This window comes from Hyperolius riggenbachi, chromosome 8, assembly GCF_040937935.1.
Source record: "Hyperolius riggenbachi isolate aHypRig1 chromosome 8, aHypRig1.pri, whole genome shotgun sequence".
Classification (NCBI taxonomy): Eukaryota; Metazoa; Chordata; class Amphibia; order Anura; family Hyperoliidae; genus Hyperolius; species Hyperolius riggenbachi.
In genome coordinates this window covers 48,127,457-48,150,441 of record NC_090653.1, presented here as the reverse complement: position 1 = coordinate 48,150,441, position 22,985 = coordinate 48,127,457, and the positions used below count along the sequence as shown (strand labels likewise).

The 22,985-nt window shown below is 43.2% G+C and overlaps 1 protein-coding gene across 1 annotated transcript; it reads right to left on the bottom strand.

Moving 5' to 3' along the window:
* Nucleotides 1-6,198: 6,198 nt before the first annotated feature.
* Nucleotides 6,199-17,318, bottom strand: LOC137528790 (ly-6/neurotoxin-like protein 1). The gene is made up of 4 exons (XM_068250373.1): nucleotides 17,246-17,318; nucleotides 13,759-13,829; nucleotides 10,278-10,388; nucleotides 6,199-6,766 (listed from the first exon to the last, which is right to left on the bottom strand). Exons 2-4 carry the CDS (start codon nucleotides 13,805-13,807, stop codon nucleotides 6,573-6,575), a joined length of 354 nt encoding a protein of 117 aa, XP_068106474.1. The 5' UTR covers nucleotides 13,808-13,829; nucleotides 17,246-17,318; the 3' UTR covers nucleotides 6,199-6,572.
* Between the last annotated feature and the right edge of the window lie 5,667 nt (nucleotides 17,319-22,985).

The window sequence follows — 22,985 nt, the reverse complement described above, 5'->3', positions numbered from 1 at the left end:
TCAGAGCAATTTTCACCTCTCATTCATTTGCCAATAACTTTATCAAAATGAATTGATCTATATTTTGTTTTTTGTTTTTCACCACCAATTAGGCTTTCTTTGAGTGGTACATTTTGCTAAGAATTATTTTTCTCTAAATGCATTTCCACAGAATTAAGGAAAAAAAAATTCATTTCTCAGTTTTCGGCAATTATAGCTTTAAAATACATGCTACCATAATTAAAACCTATGTTTTTTATTTGCCCATTTGTCTCGGTTATTACACCATTTAAATTATGTCCCTATCACAGTGTATGGTGCCAATATTTTATTTGAAAGTAAAGATGCATTTTTTTCAGTTTTGCATGTCACTATTTACAACCTTATAATTAAAAAAAAAATGAAAATGTTCGTAATATACCCTCTTCACATGCATTTTAAAAAAAAGTTCAGACCCTTAGGTAATTTTTAATTGTAATTTTTTTCATAAAAAAAAAAATTGGGGCAATTTTTGGTGTGGGAGGTAAACAGTTAATTTTAAATCTAGTGTGTTTATTTAATACAAAAAAAAGGCTTTACTATTTGGCCAGTCAATTTTTTTTTTAGGCTGGTTTCACAGTGGGACATTACAGGCGCACGTTAGAGCAGCCTGTAGCGCACCCTGACCGCACAGCAATGAAAAATCAATGGGCTGTTCACAGTGCCCACGTTGCGTCACAGTGTAACGCTGCGCCATAATATAACGTACTGCATGCAGTACTTTTTAAGCGGCAGAGCCGCGTTAGACTGTTTGCACATGCTCAGTAACGTTGGGGAGGAGCGGAGAGCGGCCAGGCACATGGCTAATTAATATTCACTGCACTCCGTGACGTGCAGTGTTTACTTCCTGGAGCGGCCGCTCTGTGCGGCGATTGGCCGGCGAGACCACGTGATGCCGCATGCGTCCAAGAGTGCGCATCACGGACGCCAGAGTGAGCTGCACAACGCGGCTCACTCCGACGTCCACACCAGAGAGCACCAGGCGTTGCGTTAGGGGCACGTTATGCGACCATAACGTCCCCTAAAACACAACGTCCTGGTGTGAAACCAGCCTTAGTCTTGGAAGAGAACATTCTCGCTTCCAGGAAGTTTATAAGGAGGACAGGAAACTTTTTTTTTTTTATATCAGAAAGACGGCGGTTTCCCATTCAGAAGCAGTCAGTTCCCATTCATTGATCTAAGGCTGCATACACACTTGAGATAAAAGTCTTTGGAAAAGGCAAGATCACAGACCAATTTTACCCCCTTCCATGTAGTATGAGAGCCGTACTCTACACAGCCTATTCTATTGAGCTCTCCATCAGATAAAAATCTTTGCAAGATGCTAGACACAAAAATGCTGTACACATTCAACAGATCAGTATCTGCAAAAGATCTGTTCCTGCAAAATGCATTCATAGTCCATGAAATCTGCAGATCATCATACACACCTTATTTAACAAACATTCATCTGCAGATCAGATCCACCAGGATGGATTTTCAGATCTGCAGATGAATGTCAGTTAAATCATGTGTGTATGATGATCTGCAGATCTCATAGACTATCATTGCAATTTGCAGGAATGGATTTTTGGCAGGAACAGATCTTTTGCAGATACTGATCTTTTGTGTCTGTACAGCATCTGTGTGTGCAGCATCTTGCAAAGATTTCTGTCTGATGGGGAGTTCAGCTCCATAGAAAAGACTGTGTAGAGTATGGCTCTCATACTACATGGAAGGGTGGCAAGATTGGTCTGTGATCTTTCATTTTCCAAAGACTATAGTCTGATGTGTGTATGAGCCTTAAGTCCCCGGTGAGTTAATTTCTAGGCATGGAATTGACAGCTTCTGTCTTGTGGGGAATATATCACCACTGATAAGCAAATTACAGCCATAAAGTTTTCCTGGCAGAATACAACTGAGAGCAGAGAGAAATACCAACTGTTGATTTTTTTCTAACCCTGGGACACTTAATAGGCTGCCACTTAGAGGCAAAACATTCAATTAGGGATGATCAATGTGATGAACTCTACGGAAAGTTGTGCGTAATCACCAACGATTTCCTTATTGTCGAGCAAAATGAGTTTTGTTTTGGCACTTTCTGTTTAAATGTACAGCAGATGTATTTTCCCTTCAGTCTGAATTAGAGTCCCTCACCCCTCCACTTCCTTATTAGCTATTCACATGTAGCTCTTGACACAAAGGTGCTACGAGCTATGACCAAATGGTGGCCATGGAGCAGCTTCAGCAGATAACAATGAGTCCCTTTTGCTTCCCTCCAAAACTGTGAACAGACAATGGACAAATGTCATGTATTAATAATTCAAGATGTGATTATCGCAGAAAATTAAAAATATATTTTCTGGTTCCTAAAAATCAGCCTAATAACTAATCCAAATTCTAGCCTGCTAGCTTCCAGGGGGACTCCACTACTTATCACTAGCAGCCCACACATGCTAATCTAATGATATTTGGTGTCATCGGCTCACACCTCGGCCGCAGGTTACGAATCTGCCCTCGGATTCGCTGTGCGCCAATCCAGACAGAAATGGCGCAGGTTATTGGTAAATTGTGTCATTTTAGGCTTGTACAGAAATCCTGCCTCTCACGCCCCAGAGGAGGTAACCCCACCTACTTTCCAGGTAAAGCCAGCCCAAATTCAGATCCTATACAAAGTTAGGGCAGGAAGAACCCCGCCCAGCCTCCAAATTTCCATCAACTAAAGATCCTCACCCACATGTGCTCTCCAGGAGGTCAGAGCACATTGACTTTCATAAAATGCTTTGGGCTCTATTCACAAACCCATGTGCGGTAACTTTTTTGGGTGAAAAATTACCTCCAGTGATAACTCACTAAAAATAGTGAAAATCGTGAGTATTCACTAAAAATGTACCAAGTGTGATAAAGGTTTGATAAAAGTGCGGTAAACCCAGGGCCGGGCCGACGCATAGGCTGGAGAGGCTCCAGCCTCAGGGCGCAGTGTAGGAGGGGGCGCACAATTCATTCAGCTGTCATTCCGAATTGTGTTTGAAGCAGAAAGAAATAAGAAAAGGGGATATATGGCAGTGACTGCAAGCCAGATAACTAGATATTAAGGTGTTGGGGAGGTTGTGGGCCCTGTTGCCCTCTTAGTCTAATAGCAATCAGTGTGTGACAGCTGGGGTGGGAGGGATGGAGGGGCGCACTTTGGTGTCTCAGCCTTGGGTGCTGGAGGACCTTGTCCCAGCTCTGGAGACACCCATCAATCACCTCCTTGAGACACCCAGGGCCGGGCCGAGGCATAGGATGGAGACGCTCCAGCCTCAGGGCGCAGTGTAAGAGGGGGCGCACAAGTCATTCAGCTTTCATTCCTAATTGTGTTAGAAGCAGAAAGAAATAAGAAAAGGGGATACATGGCAGTGACTGCAACCAGATAACTAGATATTAAGGTGTTGGGGAGGTTGTGGGCCCTATGGCCCTCTTAATCTAATAGCAATCAGTGTGTGACAGCTGGGGTGGGAGGGATGGAGGGGCCTCTTAGTGTAATAGCAATCAGTGAGTGACGGCTGTGGTGAGAGGGATGGGGGGGCGCACTTTGGTGTCTCAGCCTTGGGTGCTGGAGGACCTTGTACCAGCTCTGGGTAAACCAGGTGATAAACCTGTCAGTAATATGTACGGAAATAAAGCATTTTTTAACCACTGTAGAGCAGTCCATATGCGTGTCGCCCATTACACAGAGACGACCCATGATAGCCTTTCACATTTAAAGTGGGACCTCAACTTTTGCACAGGACAGAATGAAAACATATATAAATGCACCCGTATGTATATAATTTAGCCTGTCTAATCCCCTCATCTGTGAATAATCACAACTGTAATTTGAGCTCTCATCTGTGCCAGCTGGCTGCCTCAGCAGAGTAGCTAATGTGTAAACACAGAATGTTAACCCTATGTCTGCTTCCATGAAAGCAGGAAGTACATACACTGGAGATTTTTGTATCAGCTGTAACAAAAAAAAGTTTTTTTTAAAGATTATGCTGTTGCTTATTTTTTAGAGCAGAGAGGAATTTCCTCCTCGGCATCTATTAAATCATCTAAAAAAAACTGTACGAAATTTGAAAGTGCGCCTTGAGATTAGACACACTCGTCTTTTCTGCCTTCTATGTAAAATTGACAATTTCGAGCAAAGAAAGCTCAATAGGCTCCATCCTGAAGGCCAAAAGCAGAGAAGTGATAATCACCTATCATTTGTAGGGGATAAACAAAAAAAAAAAATCCTTAATTGACACCAACTTTTCAAATGAAAATCTCAAATTGGAGATAAATTTTGAGGCAGTTACCACACTTGTACTGCATGAGGTAATTTAGGGAGAGAAAAAAAAAAAAAGATATAGTGAATTTCAAAATGGAGATATTTTGGTCGGTGTTTATCACTACCTAATTTAACTTATGCGGCAACTCATTGTGAATAGAGCTCTTTGTCTCAAGGAACTTTTGATATCAATGCCTGCATTTGAACTGGACTTTATGGCCTAGTGCACACCAGAGCGGTTCGGCAGCGGTTTTCAATCCGCTTGCGGATGTGGAAACGCTTGGGTAATGTATTTCAATGGGCTGGTTCACACCAGAGCGGGAGGTGTTTTTTTTAGAAACTCCTACTCCCGGGCTGCTGCAGATTATGGATTGTGGAGGCGTTTCTGCCTCTAAAGTATAGGAAAACCACAAACCGCTCTGAAAAATGGCAAATCAGAGCGGTTTGCCAGGCGTTTGTTACAGAAGCTGTTCAGTAACCGCTTTACTGAAACAATATATGAAATCTACTACACCAAAACCGCTTCCCAAAACCGCAAAATGCTAGCTGAAACGCTACAGAAAAAGCATTTCAAAATCTGCTTGCATTTTGTGGATCTGCTAGCGGTTTTTGGTGTGCACCAGGCCTATCTGAGGATATATACCATGGACTGCATTCAGCTAAGTAGAACTTTTCACAGTTCTCCCTTTTATTTTATGCTTTGTGTATGTTAATTGGTGTAATGCATTTGTTAGTAAAACATTTAAAAATCATTTAGCAGTTATGACCTGTTGCTGAACATACACAATTGTACTGAATCCTCCGAAAAAGTTTCCTTGTGTTCTATAGCATCTTCTATTTACAACCCGTATGCTTGAATCAGGCACAGATAGACAGATCTGGCACTGATCCCTGCATACAGCTAAGGGTTAATGTACAGTGTTCTCAGGGTGCCAATATAGTTAGTCGTGTGCTGACTCACATGTGGTGGCAAGCATTTGAATTGTAGGTGTGTGGTGAATCCTTTGGAGTCAGAGCGCTCCTCTCTGCTAGTCAGTTCATAGATTGAGAATCCACATATGGGCATCTATGTGCAAAGTGACAGCAAGACAGTTTCTGAATCTGAGCGATTGACCCCAATCAAGGATCGGGCCTTGCAATTCCTGACAAATATGCACATTTATGCAAATTAGGCAGCTTGAAAATGGATCAAGTCCCACCCAGGTTTAAATTGATTGGTCCAATTTAAAGTTGCATAACCTCAGAAGTATTTGCACATCATTGATATCCCTACAATTAAACTTTAAATATAAACCAGAGATAAGTAGTAATTTGTAGGAGCACAAATACAATTGTATCCATTTATTTTCACCTCATGTTCACTTTAAAGTGAACCTCCAGACTAAAAGTCGACTCAGCAGCACTGGAAAGGCCTGGTGTTTCTTTAACAGTTTCACAGCATCAGAACTTTGTTTCTCTTATACAAGCTTCATTTTTAGCTGCACAGAAGAAAACTGCCCAGGCATTTTTTCCCCTGATGCTGTGCAAAGCATGATGAGAATTCTGATGTTATCGTTCTGCTGTTTTGGTGCAAATTTTTTTTTTACATTTTGAATTTGACATTTGAAGCCTAGCGCATGCAGCTGGGAGGGGTAATCAGGACACAGGACAGTTGGAACTGTGTCTTATGCTCCCTGTCACCTCTTTTCAACCAAAACGATGGCTGCCCCATGACAAAAATGGCAGCCCCCATGAATCACAAACATTTGCCTTTTCTTTTATAACAGGGTGGGTAAAAAAAAAATATTTTACCTCTCTATTCTAATTAACATAACTGATGTAACTTGATGACAGTATATTTGTGTAGGCTGAAGTTCCCCTTTAAGCTCTGCAGAAAATAAGTCAGCACCATACAAGAAAAAAAAGAAGACTTCATATATAAAAATCATTTTATTTTCCTATACAATTTAGTATTTTATTAAATCAAAAAAAAAATTACAGAGAATAAAATGCAGTCCTACATGAATCAGTCCAATAAAGACCTCATATTCACAAGATGCAGCTTTTGGCCACCATCTCCACTTATGGATTGTGGAAGAAGAAATAAGCAAGTGACAATACAGTTTACACCATTGAGGGCACAGGAAGCTTGGAGGAAGATGAAGCCACTGGTTGAAGATGAGGTCTGGATCTCAGTCATTGTCCAGAAATCAGAACTTTGTCATAGAAGACTTAACAACATCTGGATTTTGTACATTGAGCTTAGTGCCAAGACAGTCCTGTACTGAAGACTATTGCCAGCAGCTTACAGTGCCTTTAGGAGCCACAAGAGGGCCAACCCCAGGCCAAGAGACAACGAGACTTTCATGGAATTACCAGCGTTGCACAGATCTGTATCACAACAGGAAATTGTGTAGTCAAAGCTGAAGACTCCATCTTTTGTGCTATTACTTGTACAGGTTGTGGCACAGCCCTGTTTGCGGAACAGGGACACAGACCCTATAAAAACAGGAAAAAAACAAAATTACACATATTAAAAAGTTTCTGCTCTTACCATACAATACAATATACAATACAATAACATTTCTATAGCGCTTTTCTCCCATAGGACTCAAAGCGCTTAGGCTCTCTCAGATTCAGTAATTAGTAGGATGAAGTATTCACACAACAAAAGTTATATTTCTGCAAATGCCAGACTGAACAGGTGGGTTTTCAGTCTGGATTTAAACACGTCCAGGGATGGGGCTGTCCTGATCTGTTGAGGTAAGGAGTTCCAAAACGTAGGGGCAGCATGACAGAAGGCTCTGGGACCAAAAGTTTCCAAGTGGACTCTGGGTATGACTAGATTATTAGAACCTGTGGATCTGAGAATGCGGGGATTGCTACGCAGCTGTAACATATCTTTCATGTATCCAGGGCCTAGATTATTCAGGGATTTAAATGTCAGTAGGCCGATCTTGAATAGGACCCTCCATTTTATAGGTAGCCAGTGAAGGGAATGCAGGACTGGCATTATGTGGCAGTGACGGGGTTGGTTGGTTAGCAGTCTGGCAGCAGTATTCTGTATCAGCTGTAGGCGGTACAAGACCTTTTTTGGAAGGCCAGTGTAGAGAGCATTGCAGTAGTCCAGTCGGGATGTGATGAAGGCGTGGACTAAGGTTGGCAGATCTTCTGGGGGTATGAGGTGCTTGATTTTTGCAATGTTCTTCAGGTGAAAATAGGATGATTTCACCACAGCAGAGATTTGAGTTCTGAAGTTTAAATCCCCATCAACTAGAACTCCCAGGCTACGCACATGATCAGAGCTGTGTAGATCCGTGCCTCCTATTCCCAGTGGTGAAGACTGCAAGTTAAGTTGTTTTGATATCATGCTCTGCCCTCCAATCAGAAGGACTTCAGTTTTGTCTGCATTTAGTTTCAGCCAGTTGTCATTCATCCATTGCTGTAGTTCACGTAAGCAGGCGTTTATAGTTAGAGTTGGGTCTGTCACACCAGGCTTGAAGGAAAGATATAGTTGGGTGTCGTCTGCATAGCAGTGGTATGTCAGACCATGTTTTTGGATTAGTTTTCCCAACGGTAGCATGTAAATCGTGAAAAGCAGGGGAGAGAGAGGATTGAGCCCTGGGGCACCCCATACTTAAGTGTTACAGGGGTGGACAGGAAGGGCCCCATAGACACTTTGTGGGTTCTGCCACTCAAGAAGGATTGGAACCACTGAAGTACTATGCCATCAATGCCGCAGTATTCCTGTAGCCTGTTTATCAAGATGTCATGGTCAACTGTGTCAAAGGCTGCAGAAAGGTCTAGCAGTATGAGGATCGAGCACTCTCCTCTGTCTCTTGCCATGAGCAGGTGGTTGCATATTTGGATGAGGGCAGTTTCAGTGCTGTGGCGTTTCCTGAAGCCAGACTGGAATGGGTCATAACTGTTATTTTGTAGGATTCTGGCTTCTAGCTGGAGGTATACAGCTTTTTCAATTAGCTTGCCTAGAAAGGGGAGGTTAGAGACAGGTCTGTAGCTGGTCATTGCATCTGGGTCCAGGGAGGGTTTTTTGAGGAGAGGCCTGATGATTGCTTCCTTCAGTAAAGCAGGAAATCTCCCTGATTGTAAGGAACAGTTAATTTTGAGGAATACCGATACGAACAGGTCGGGGCAGTTCAACATGAACTGTGTTGGGCCAGGATCCAGGTCACAGGTAGTTAGGCGGATGTGAAGGAGGATGCTTGATAGGACCTTTGTGTTTTGCATTTTTAAATTCAGTCAGGAAGTTACCAATTAAAAAAAAAAAGTGCCACATCTAGTTTGACTTTAAATATAAAAAAGGTGACACTACCACTTAGAAGTGTAGCAGACATGCAATGGAAAATTCTGGCTTGCATGCAAATTACATAAAAAGTTCCACAGCTTGTCATTGGGCCAATCAAATCCAGTCTTCAGTTTTGGTTTGACCCATTGCCAGCACAGACTGGATGGTGCCAGCCAGGCCACCTGTACCAGCCCACCAGCTGATAAATGCTTTGCCCAAGACCCCTCTAACATATTTGCCATGTCCCAACCTAACTGCACTCCTGCCCCAGTTACCCAATTTCCCCCATATCCACAGTCTCAACCCAACCCACCTCCAGCTATCAACCTGGAGGCAGAGGAATCCAAAGAGGCAATCTCCCCAACTGAACAGGGCTTTACACAGTTAGCCCTAAATGGACATTCGGTTTCAGGGAAATTTTTTTTTTTGGGAGCGGTGGGCACAGTTGACATCCTTTCCTTAAAGTGTACCAGAGCTGATTAAATCTAAATGTTTTATTCATACCTGGGGCTTCCTCCAGCCCCATAAGCACAGATTGCTCCCATCCATCAGTCTTCTGCATTTCCGGTACATGGTCCTGTAACTTCCTCCAGTCGCAGACAGTCTGACGTAAGAGAAGTGAGCCCTCTATGCATCGCTCCAGAAGCTGCTGGAGAGATATGTGAAGAGCACACTTCTCTTAGGTTAGACTGGCTGAAGTTATGGGACCTGGTTAAGCCCCATGTATAAAAAAAAAAAAAAAAAAAAAAAAAAAAAAAAAACACTGCTCTAGGTCTATCCATGCCACCACTGCCAGTTAGTGCCAGGGATGATCTCAGACCTTGATCACAAGTGATTAGTGTTTCAAATAAGTATTAAATTACAGCAGCTGAGTGGCAGGGATTGGAAGGGTTATTTACCCATAAGTCTGCCTCCTCTCTGCGCTCCATGCATCCTAGTAGTAGCATTCCAAGCCTTGCTGCCATCACTTCCTCCAAGCCGGAAGGAGGAAGTGACGACAGCGAGGCTTGGAATGCTACTATTAGGACACATGGACCTATATGGAGTGCGGCGAGGAGGTGGATTTATGAGTAAATAACCCTTCCAATCCCATGCTGCTCAGCTGCTGTAATTAATACTCGTTTGAATCACGAGTAATGACTCATGATTAAGGTTGGAGATCATCCTTGGTTAGTGCGTATCATGCACCCGCTCAGCGTCCAGGCCCAACGGCTGTCAGTCCTGCACATGTACAGTAGCGCAACACTGACACCTGCGGGATTATATACGATATTGTAAACAATAAAAATAGTTATTTTCACTACAGTGCCTCTTTCAGAGGGTACAGCCAAGCAAGTATTTTGAGTGAGAGACTAAGGGCCCGTTGCCACTTGTGCCGCCCGTGTCAGGGAGACTCGCAGCGGCACTTCCGGGTGTGCGGGATGGCAGGCGAATCCCATGAGCTGTGCCATGCACAGCTATGGGATTCGCAGCCTCCCGAATTCTGCGGGCAGTACCGGCCAGATCGCTAGTGCAAGCGATTCGGCCGGCAGCGGCATTATCCCCTATGGCAGGGTTTCCCCGTGCGATTTGTGTGCGGGAAACTCTGCGGATTTGGAGCGGTTTGTGCTCCAGTGGAAATGGCCCCAAGTCCTTCAAGACAGACAAATGGCCATTTTAAGGATCTTCTCTTCTGACATAACACAATCCATTTTCTGTAGTTACCTATGGAGGCTTTTGTCACGGAACAGTTGCCGCTACAGGTTGCAGTGGAAGAGCTGGTGAAGCAGATGGAGAGTGCTTTGAAGTCACAGGCCTTACAATTCAAAGCGGAGGCTGCAAATAAAAATACAGACAATGAGCATACAAGCAGTGGCACAGCTACAGAGCCATGGGCCCTAGTGCAAATTTTTCCAGCACCTTTTTGTATCATCACATAATTAAGACCACCACTGTGGGAGGGGTGCAAGCAGAGGAAAATAGTTAAAATAAAGGAAAAATAAATAAATGATCCAGGTCTAAGTGGTCAAGTGAATTTTTCTGCTTACAAACAGTCCGTTTCTTCACTAGTGTGAAGAAACGTTCCATTTTCTTATTGCCCCAATGCAGGGCTTCAGTATCGGTTTCCGTTCTGCTGGGCTCAGTGGTCCAGAAAAGTTGCTGCAGGAGGAAACTTGCAGTCTGTTCAGTGGACCTTGCAGAACAGATCTGTTGAAAAGTGAATGGATCCATAGGTTAACATTGGATCCAATCCAGGAACGGACAGTTTTTAAACACCAGGCCCGGATTTACATGACTGCAGCCTATAGGCACAGAGGTCGTGACACCGTAGACTTTGCCCTCCATGAACCTACAAATCCCTGTCAGACTGCACTGCAAGTATACTGGCTGGCCCAGCTGTCATTTCTCCCTTACCTGTCATAGCTACAGGTGCCCCTTAATACTGAGGATAGATCTGGCTACCTAATACTAAGTAGCTAGACAAGCCCTCAAGTATTAGGTAGCTAGAGGAACCTCAGTATTAAGAAGTTAGAGGTGCCCATGACTGAAGGGATATCTGGTCAGTGGAATGCCGAGAGCTGGATGAGTAACCTCTTATTTACTTACCGCTTGGCGCTGCCTAGGTAAGGCAGGAGGGAGGCACTGGGGAGGGGAATGAGTGCCTTTCCATCATCAGGCGCTTGTAGGCATGTGCCTACAGTGCCTTATGGCAAATCCAGCCCTGCCCAGGCCTAAAGCTGTGAAGAGGACTATGGGAATGTTCAGTAGAGGATCACTAGGTACACCTCTACAGCTCTTCCAGACCATGGGAACCTGGCAAGGACCACGCCCAGTCACTAATCTCCTTTATACTTGAGGATTTACAGTGTCAACATTCCCCTCCCCACCCATTACACCTTTAGTCCATGTGACAAGCCAGTGCACAGGCAGATAAGACTTCACATTTATCATGTGTCCCATGGCTCTCAACCAGGCAAAACATAAACAAATCCTGGCACTAATGCACATCTGTCCTACCTGAGAAGGAATTCATATTACAGAAGGGATTTTTAGTCACTACAGCCCAGCATAGGAAACCTTATGAATCTTCTGACCTTGTAATTTTGTATATGTAAGACAGAAATCACAATTTCTGGCAATGCAGCTTTACCTAGCCTTGAGAACAAAAAGGTTTTAAGACTTATAAATTGGAAAGTAAAGCAGCACTAAATGCTAAAATTGAGGTTTCTTTGGCACCGTTGCAATGTTACCACCACCAACTGCAAAAGAACCCCAAATTTAAACACAAGTGTAGAAATAGTCAAGACACCAGTTCTGACTCTAAGCAAGTTTAAGGACAACTGTAGGAAACTTAGAAATGGGCCAATCAAAAGCACTTACTGTTTATTTGGATTGGCCAAAATTACCAAGCAGCATACAGCTGGAAGACCAACAAAGATCAGGATAGTTTGAGCTAAGGACCTATCGTAGATAAAGTGTTTTTGGACTGTGGGTGGGAAGGTGGTATACACACACACAGGATCTAAGGGTATGCAATTTGGATATTGAAGTGAGGGCTATGGAGACAGCCATATTTATTTCCTTTAAACAATATCAGTTTCAGGGTCAAGCCCACGATTTTAAAGGGGGGGGGGGGATTTCTAAAAGGTCTCTTCCGGCAAGCCGCACATTACTGCGCATGCGTTTGCCCACAAAAGAAGGGTGCCACTCTGGGGGGCAAGAGGCGGGAGGAGGGTGCCATTGTGGGGAGAGGAGAGTGCCAACATGGGTGGGAGAGGAGGAAGGAAGGTGCCACTCTGGGGGTGGACTAGAGAGTGGCAGTGGGGAGAGAAGAAAAGCTCGAGGCACCAGCCGCCGGAGTGTAATGTGCTCCGGCCGGCTTCTTTCTATTTCCTGTTGCAGGTCATGGGAAACAGGAAATAGAATGAAGCCGGCCAGAGCACGCAAACCAGTAAACTAAACGCCCACTGCGCGTACTCTGCAAGGGGACACCTAAGAGGAAGGTAGTAGTGACGTCAGCCTTCCTCCCCTCCTTACACTTCAGCAGCTGGTGGCGTAATTTTTTTTCTTCCACTGCCCAGGACACATTTGGGGGGGGGGGGGGGGGGTTCTGGACATCAGTAACTCCTCCTTCCCCCACGTGTGCCAGTGAGTTGCCTTGCCTGGCTATCCTGCTGATCTTTCCGGTCAGTAGTGTCTGAGTCACATACCTGAGATAAGCATGCAGTAAATCAAGTAAAACAGCTGATTTTCATCTTTGTTCAGGGTCTATGGCTAAATTATGAGGGTAGGAACACTAGCCAGAATCGTATGTATATATGTGTTTTCCACTATGTGCTATGAGGAAAACTCATGCGATTCTGCCTAGTGTATTCCTTCCCTTAGGCCAGTGGTTCCCAACCTTTTTGAAGTCGTGACATCATGCTAAACGCTCAGATCTCCATGACATCACATATGTATAATAGATAAATACTAATGACCACAAAATGGATGGAAAGAGTAAATTATCCTGAATACACTTAAAAATGAAGGCTAGAACCTTTCAGGGGACAATTAGGGCCCCCCTCCAATTTGGAATGATAGCACAGTACAGACAATTTGAAAATTTGTAGTATAGTTGCCTCAGTATAGGTAGGTAGCTAGTATAGTTGCCCCAGTATAGGCATCTAGTAGTTGCCCCAGTATAGGTAGCATAGTAGCTTAAGTATGGGTAGTATAGTTGACCCAGTATAGGTAGCTAGTATAGTTGCCTCTAGGTGGTGGCCAGCCTGTTTACCCCTCCCTTCATGTATCCCAAGCTGGCGGCAGCTTTCGTCTATGCTTGTACCTGGCGGCCCCCCTCAGTCACAGGAGTCTTCTCTTCCCGTTTCTTCCTGCCTCCTCAACATATGTAGCTAGATTGCTACAAGAAAATGGCCACCAATGTCCACATTTGTGGACATCAGCTGCCATTTTCTTGTAGCCAGGCTCTAATTACAGCAGAGCAGAGGCTGAGAGAAGCCGGGAGAGAGCGGAACGGCTAGACATAGCCAATGCTGTGTTGCGGCACACGGGTTGGGAATCTGTGCCTTAGGCAGAGGATCAGCAGGTTAGCCAATTTGCATCATTGGAAGCAAATATGGTAGCCTCCACTTCTCACTTCAAGTGTGATTTAACTAAAAAATTTTAAGAGCAAGGCAGGCCTATGATCAGAAGTAAGGCTTACCTAGTGCGATCAGTCCAATGGCAACACCGAGACACAGGAGAAGCTTCATGGTCCTTGTGGCTCAATAGGTTCTAAAAAATAATGCAAAAATGCTTTAACTTCCATGCAGTTCAAGGTTTGGAAAAAACATTTTAAAGGGCCAGAGCTGCTTAAAGCATTCAGGGAAGTCAGCAGCTGTGATAGGTGCGGTCATACACCTGGGGCAAGAGCAGCATCACATGGGAATGTGGAAGCTGGACAGGTGCTCCACAAGCAGAGGTGTAACTACAGGGGAGCCACCCCTTACCAACATGTAACTTCCTGCAATATAGGGGGTTGGTCCTTCAGAACAGGCATTTGTGCCTTCACTTGTATTATAGGTGTGTACATTATGATGGCCACACTTGTTTATGACCCTTGCAAGATGGGCCCCCAGCCTGTGGGAGTCACCAAGGGAAAGAGTGAACATTGGGGAAGCCCAATGATTTTTTTTTTAGTTTGCCCCAGCTCACATCGGACATCAAGGAGATTGCAGTAGAAAGTGATGGAGTAATGCTGTAGTCACTGTGCTTAGCAGCACACAATGGTCATTACTATAGCAAGCAGTGTAAAGTTAGCCGCAGCAATATAAATATGCACATGTCTGAATAAGTCAGTTCAAGGTGGTCACATGTCAATAAAGCGCAACACCATACAATATTGGTTGTACAAATTTACCAAATCTATATAGTATAAGGTCAACAGATTGACATTACCTTGAAAGATTGATTGGATAAGCTCTTCTACTACATGAAAGTGGTAAGATTGAACAACCAAAATTGTATGGGGTGTGTTGAGCCTTATGCTACGTACACACTTGCGATACCGATCGTTTGCAAGGAACGATAGTTACCCGACAAACAATATTGGAACGATTGGAATGCAACGATGGGATGCAGCGATCATACTACACATTTTAACGATCGTTCTCGCAGAAAAGAACGATCAGTGGGAAGTGTTGCGTACATATTTATATATATATTAAAAAAAACAAACACTAAAATCGAGTTACAATAAAAATATATGATAGTTAACTTGAAAACAAAGTTTATTTGAAATTTGTAATGTAACAATCTTCACGAGTCGCGCTACACAGGAAGTACGGAAGCTGGGCAGAATCCAACGCAGGCGCATTGGACCTTGTAACGATCGTTCGGCAGATAACTGTACACACTATAGTTTTGTAATGATTGTCGCTCAATACGATCCATCCTGTTGGATTTTCTCATCTGGCCGATATCGTTCATTGTTGTACTTAATGATCATTTGGTAAAGTTCTTTACCCAATTGTCGGCAGAACGATCGTTAAGCTGCTGTTTCAAACGACCATAGTCACAAGTTTGTACGTAGCATAAGAAATATCAGTCACGCCCAGCTTGGGACACACATTGCCTACAAATTTGTGACAACCAGTTCTGATTATAATTTTGCTTACTAAAGCCTGAAGGAATTAAATGCCATGTTTCAGTTACTTCACATATATCCAAAACCCCAAACACATACACACGTTAAGCAGCAAGGATGGTCAATGAGATGTAAATAAGAGTTGATAACACATTATGCAAGTTTGGTTCGCAAATGTATACAGCTTGAAAAACTGGACCAAAACCTGCTAAGGTGAAATATGAAGAAAAAAAACAAAAACAAAACAAAAACCAGGAAATGAGATCAGAATTTGCGCTGGTCTACTTTAGGGGACCCAGCAGGAAACCTCATAGGGAAGTGTAAAAACAGGTTTTATAAAATTGGATTATTTTATTGTAGGATATTTGGTCACCTGTACTGTGCTGTTAATCCCTCACCACACCCAATCACCTTTCCCATTATTTCACTCAGAGCAGGTAAACACTAATATTTCACTGGATTTTTATGCTGGGTACTCAGATTTTCTGGCATATTTACTTTCAACTCAATTTCCAACCAACCTTATTTTCCATAGAGGAAAATGGTCAGAAATCAGATTGGACATGTTAGGAATAATCAATCTGACAGAAAATCTCATATAGGGCTGATTCATACTACAAGACCTTTTTTAAGTGCTAGTGATTTGAAAAGCTCTTGCTAATGCAATGCTATGGGGGATTTTTCCAAATTGCATCCCTCCAGTGTGAACACTCACATAGCACAACATTAGCAAGAGCTTTAGAAAAAAAAAAAAAAAAAAAAAAAAAAAAAACCCACACACCACTAAAACACAAACAACAAACAGATAGCGCTTAAAAGCTCTTGTATCTTGAACAAGCCCATAGTGTATACCTAGCATTAAACTGATTGATGGACTTAAACTCAGACTGCATATAGCTAGCTTTAGTACAGATTGGGTGTGGTGGTGTTCACTGTCCAACATACCAGATGCCACCCCAGGCAGATCACCATCATGCCCAATACTTGAATCCTGTTCAACCATTTAGTGAGCATTCAAGTCATGTAAACAAATCTTATCAAACTTGCAATCCAGTCAAACGAGCCTAGAGCTACTCATCAGTTCATCACCTGATTAGTTAACCAGCAACTAATGGATTTGATTGGCTCACTTTCAAGTTAGTAAAATATATCCCTACGCAAATGTAAAAGCTCTCTTATGCCTGATACACATGGTGGAATTTTCCATCAAATTGGCAGTCAAAGCAATTTCCAACAGGTCCAATCTAATTTGTAATCAGTTTTCTGATCAGAAAAATTAGATCAGGAAATAGATTTGACCATCAGTCTGACAGAAAATGACATCAAGTGAACCATACATAATGCCTTGTGCACACCATGCAATTTCCCCATCAGATCAATGGGTCAACTTGATACATTTCCTTCAGGTTTTATCAGCTCCCAATCAAGAAAAGGGGTGCTTAGCAGATTAGTGCACACAATTGATCCCATTCTCAATCAAAAATAGTTCTTTTTTTAACCCATCCATCAAAAAGAAAATTGCATGGTGTGTACCATACATAACAGCAACTAAAGCTGGCCATTCACCAAATCTTGGATTGTACAATTTTACCACATTTAGTTTGCATAAAGACCAACAGATTAAGAACTTTAAACAGGATTGTTTCAGTAGACTATCACAACACAAAAGTGATAATTTGTACAAATCAAGTTTGTATGGCCAACACCCAGTTCCACATATTTACCCAACCTGCACGTTGTCCAAAAGGAAACAGATTTGCGGATATTGAACTCCAAAACAAAAATTGAAGTTGGTTACCCAAAAAAAAAAAAATCAAACAAGCAAGCAAACACAAAAAAAAAAAAAATAAATAAAAAAAAAAATTTCCAACACTTGGGAGTAAACAAGGTTTTCTTCTTATGGAAAAATGATTTTTTTTTTTTTAAAGTCAACAACATGAGAAAAAGGCTTCAACAGAAACTCATGTGAGAAAAAAAAAATCTAAAATCAGAATCCAAAGATGAAAACGTTGCATATTTTTCCCCAATCCACAGCCAAACATGTACTGGCGTAATAAACCATTACCAGGTATTCTCAGCAACAGACTGCCTCTCACAAGCCCCTCTGTGCAACTGCAGGCTATATAAACCCCTCTGTATATACCTCTATGTCAGGGGAGGGGAGAGCGGATCAAGTTACTGAATGCTAACAGACCACACCTGTTTGCTGCTGCTGGCCGCTGTGTCACAGTGAAGACAGGGATGATCACAGACTGCTCTCATACAGCCGCTATGGGAAAATTACTACACAGCAGAGATCTGCCAATTATTGCACTTTCCTGAACATGTTATTAAGCTACAGGAACCAGAACTAGTGGAGGGTAAACTAGAATTTTGTACAGGAATACAATAATCAGAGTTGGGAGAAAATGATTAAATAAAAGGGCCCTTTTATCACAAGCAGTTAATAGGCTCTCAGGCCTCATTCACACCTAAAAACGAAAACGCAAACACAAGCGTTTTGCATTTTTGTGTGCTGTCCCCCCTCCCTGCACTCCACTGCGCGCTGCGTTTTTTTTTAAAAGTGCTTTTCCCGAGCGTTTTTTTCATTCACTCCCTGACGCAAGTCAAGAAGTGAACTCTTTGACCCGGAAAATAATAAATACATTTATTATTATTATTACAGTTAATGTATTTATTCTTTAAAAGGCGAACGCAATCGCCCCATAAAGCAATTTTGTGAGCGTTTAGCGCGTATCCTGTACCTTCCATTGAGGCGGAATTGCCTCAAAAATGGTACAGGCACTGCTTTGCCAACCGCAAAGCAGGTGCAACGCGCTGATATGAACTTTCTCATAGAAGGTTCATTGCACAAGCGATTATGGGAGATTTTGAAAATCGTCTGCGCTTGAAAAAAGGGAAAAAATGCCCTTAGTGTGAACAAGCCCTTAATCTTTTAGGCTGCGTACACACTAAGACGTTACACTAACGTGCGCCTGTAACGCTCCCCCAACGCACAGCAATGTAACACAAGTGGGCTGTTCACACTGCCCACGTTGCGTTATATGTAACGCTGCACGTTCTGCCGAAAGTGCAGCATGCTACGGCGTTACAGCGGCTTAAGCCGCGTTAGACTGTTTGCACATGCGCAGTCATGTTGGGGAGGAGCGGAGAGCGGCCAGGCACATGGCTAATTAATATTCACTGCACGTTGTGACGTGCAGTGTTTACTTCCTGGTGCGGCCGCTCTGTGCGGCGATTGGCCGGCGGGACCACGTGATGCCGCATGCGTCCACGAGTACGCATCACGGACGCCAGAGTGAGCTGCACAACGCGGCTCACTCTGACGTCCACATCGAAGAGCACCAGGCCTTGCGTTAGGTGCACGTTATGCGACCTTAACGTAGCACCTAACGCAACGTCTTGGTGTGCAAGTAGCCTTAGGGTAGGAACAACCTAGGCAGAAACGCTAGCATAGCGAAAAACACAGCAGAAAACGCACATAATGGAAGTCAATGAGACACATGGGCTCTGCTCTCTCTGCTGCTGCCTGGGAGGTCTGTCTCATTAGCTTAGCTGTTCTCCGCATGCTTATCGGCTCTGCCAAGGAAGCGATATTCTCTGTGCTGACACCGCTTGCTCTCATAATCTTTATGAATTGACATGTAATGACATGTGTTAACATAATCACTGCACAAGGCGGTAATTTATCACACTGCTCGGTAATTGTAGCTTTTCATGCGGAAACAGCTTTTATGAATAGACATTTTGCTAAGTGCTCAGTAAATTCAGCTGTTTTCAGCATTTCCGCATGTGGGAATGCTTTATGAATGATAGCCAATGTATTACATTTAAAAATTAGCTGTTTACTTCCCACACCAAAAATTACCCAAATAAAATTTTTAATGAAAAAAAAAAAATTACAATTAAACAAAAAAATAAATAAATAAATAAATAAATACAGGGAGTGCAGAATTATTAGGCAAATGAGTATTTTGACCACATCATCCTCTTTATGCATGTTGTCTAAAGGTGCATACACACATCAGACCATAGTCTTTTGAAAATGAAAGATCACAGACCAATCTTACCACCCTTCATGTAGTATGAGAGCCATACCTTCAGGGCTGGAACCCACAGGAGCGCTTTTGGCAGCGTTTTGGCAGCGCTGCGATACGCTAGCACTTTGCCAAAACGCTGGGCTAATGTTAATAGATGGGGCAACTTCCACAGGAGCGTTTGCGTTTCCCAGAAACGCAAACGCAGGACCTGCAGCATTTTGGGAGCGTTAGCGCTTCAATGTGAAGTATTGAAACGCTAGCGGAAACGCTCAGCAAAACCTAAACTGAGCGGTTTTGCTAGCGTTTTGCGGTTCAGCACACTGTAACAAAATTAAAAATAATTCACAGGACCAATCAGGATAAAAATGCGAAACGCAAAACGCCACACAACTGCTGAGCAAAAAAATACACTGTTGCAAAAAGCGACCGAAAACGCGCATGAATCCGCTTGCAAACCGCTCAGACAAAACGCTAGCGGTTGCGTTTTGCGTTTGCGGATTTCAGTGGGTTCCAGGCCTTACAGTCTATTCTATGGAGCTGAACTCCCCATCAGATAAAAATCTTTGCAAGATGCTGCACACACAGATGCTGTACAGACACAAAAGATCAGTATCTGAAAAAGATCTGTTCCTGCCAAAAATCCATTCCTGCAAATTGCAATGATAGTCTATGAGATCTGCAGATCATCATACACACATGATTTAACTGACATGTAGTATTGTAGAAAGTTGCTCAGATGCAAAAGATAACCCTGTGGGCTTAAAGGGAATCAGAGATGAAATAAAGAAAAGCTTTTATACATACCTAAGGCTTCCTCCAGCCCCATATGCACGGATCACTCCTACGCCGCCATCCACCGCTGCCCGCAACTACGAGAACTGGCTCCCGTCACTGACGTCATCGGAGCCGGGCTACGCTGGAGAAGTGCGCCCTCTACATATCTCTCCATACACTGCTACAGAGATCTGCAAAGAGCGCACTTCTCGTACGCTAGACTGGCTCCGACTGACGGAACAGCGTGGAGCCGGTTCTTACAGCTACGGGCAGAGGAGGACGGCGGTCCGTGCGTATGGGGCTGGAGGAAGCTCCAGGTATGCATAAAAGGTTTTCTTTATTCCATCTCTGGTTCTCTTTAAGTGGATAAAGCGCAGAATTTGCTGCATATTTTTCCAAATCGCATCTAAAACTCACATAATGAATGTCACACACACATATGCGATTTATATATGTGAATCGCAAACACAAAGTTCACGCAAAATTCAAGAAAAACGCATGTGCGGAACAAAAACGCAATATGCAAACGCGGTGAAAACGCACACAAAACGCACTGAAAATGCACAAACGCATATGCAGTAAAACGTTAACTTTCACGCACTGCCTAGTGTATTCCCACCCTCAGGCCTTGTTCACATTGTGTTCGGGTAGCTGTTTGTCTGTGGTGGGCTTTTTCTTCCGCATTGTTTTTAAAGCTTTTACGGCGATTTTCTGCATGTTCGCTCGGTTTTGTGGGCGTTTTTCTAAGCACTTTTGCAGAGCGCTTCCGTCTTTTGATCCGGAAAAACCTAATACAATGTATTTTTTTTAAAACGCTCAATCGCTTGCCAAAGCGATTTTGTGAGCGTTTTGCGTTTTTCTTATACCTTCCATAGAGGCAAATCGCCTCAAAAATGGCCCGAGCACCGCTTTTCAAAGCAGATCGCAAACATACCGCTCTGATATGAACTGAGGATTCAGTTCAAACTCTTAACCCTAACCTACAAAGCTCTCCACAAACTCTCTCCCCTGTACATCTCCTCACTAGTCTCCAGATACCAACCCAACCGCAATCTCAGATCTGCACATGAGCTTCTTCTATCCTCTTCTACAATTACCTCCTCACATTCACGTGTACAAGACTTCTCACGTGCCTCACCCCTCCTCTGGAATGCCCTTCCACAACACATCCGCCACTCTCCCACCTTTGAAATCTTTAAACGCTCCCTCAAAACCCACCTTTTCCGACAAGCATATTCTCTAGCTTAGGCCATGCACCCACTAAATAACCTAATTACGCACTGCCTGTACATATACTGTATAAATCCCCACCTCTTGTTTCCACCCCATTCCTTTAGATTGTAAGCTCGCAAGGGCAGGGCTCTCACCCTTTTGTGTCATGGACTGTTATTAATTTCATTGCTTGCACACTGTTAGACATTTATACATTTTAGTCATCATGTTAAATCAAATTGTAATCAGCAGTGCTATATCTTGTAACAACCTTGTTTGTTTTCTTACATTGTACAGCGCCACGGAATATGTTGGCGCTTTATAAATAAATAAATAATAATACCGTAATAATAACTCTCTCATAGGCCTTGTTCACATTATAGGCATTTTAGTTTTAAGCGGCGGGCGATTTTCAAAATTGTACTGAAGGCACTTGTGCAATTATTCTCTATGAGAGAGTTCATATCAGAGCGGTTGGTTTGCGATCGGCTTTGAAAAGTGGTGCTTGAGCCATTTTTGAAGCGATTTGCCTCAATGGAAGGTATAGTAAAAAATGCGAAACGCTCACAAAATCGCTTTTTTCCTGGTAATTGCTCACTGCTGCCTAGTAACTGCTCACTGCTGCCTGGTAACTGCTTGTTGCTTCCTGGTAACTGCTCACTGCTGCCTGGTAACTGCTCACTGATGCCTGGTAACTGCTCACTGCTGCCTGGTAACTGCTTGCTGCTTCCTGGTAACTGCTTGCTGCTTCCTGGTAACTGCTCACTGCCCAGAGCCTTTCCTCTCCTTATGTATCTTTTTATTTAATTAAGTTATTTTTATTAAATTAAGTTTTTTTTTTTTATTAAGTTTACCTTCAGACTCACTTTAAATTCTACACTTATCTGTACAGATCAGTACATCAAGCCTAATAATGGAACAAATGTAGGCAATTGTGAGACAGAAGACTGGGGCCCATAAAAGGGTTAATTAAAGGACAACTGAAGTGAGAGGTATATGGAGGCTGCCATATTTATTTCCTTTTAAGCAATACCAGTTGCCTGGCAGTCCTGCTGATCTCCCTCCTCTAATTTTAGCTATAGACCCTGAACAAGCATTTAGCAGATCAGGTGTTTCTGACTGTAGTCTAACTGGCTTACCTACTTGCTTGATTCAGGTGTGTGATTCAGACACTACTGATGCATAAAACAACAGCGGGATAGCCAGGTACTGTAATTGGTATTGTTTAGAAGGAAATAAATATGGCCGCCTCCATATCCCACTCGCTTCAGATGTGATTTAGCTATCCATCTGTATCGCCTTATAAATCCACAAAGGCAAGCAGTCAAATAGTCAGGCCCTCAGGCTATCTCTCCTGTTCTGGTCTGACCAACAACATGCCTTCGCCTGTCTGCATAGTTGAAAAATGCATGTGAGGAGGCGGGACGGGCAGTGATGTGTCAAGGCGTGTGAGCTCCTCTCTCTTGTATATAGATACCAAGAAATGTGAGATTATCACCCCCACTTAGAGGAACAAATGGTGACATGAATTGCTGTTCATGTTCTATGTCATCTCTAAGGGCCCATTCACAGTTGAGCGGGAAATACGCGATTCTCGCTAATTGCTAAAGCGCTTGCGTTTTTTTTTAAAACGCTAGTGCTATTCTAGCCTATGGCAGTGTTCTCACTGCCATGATTTGCGACGATCGCGGGCGTTTTGCGATTATTGCTAATCGCAAACTCGTTACCTGCAGCATTTTACCGGCGATACTATCGTATCTCTCGGAAAAATCGAAAGCT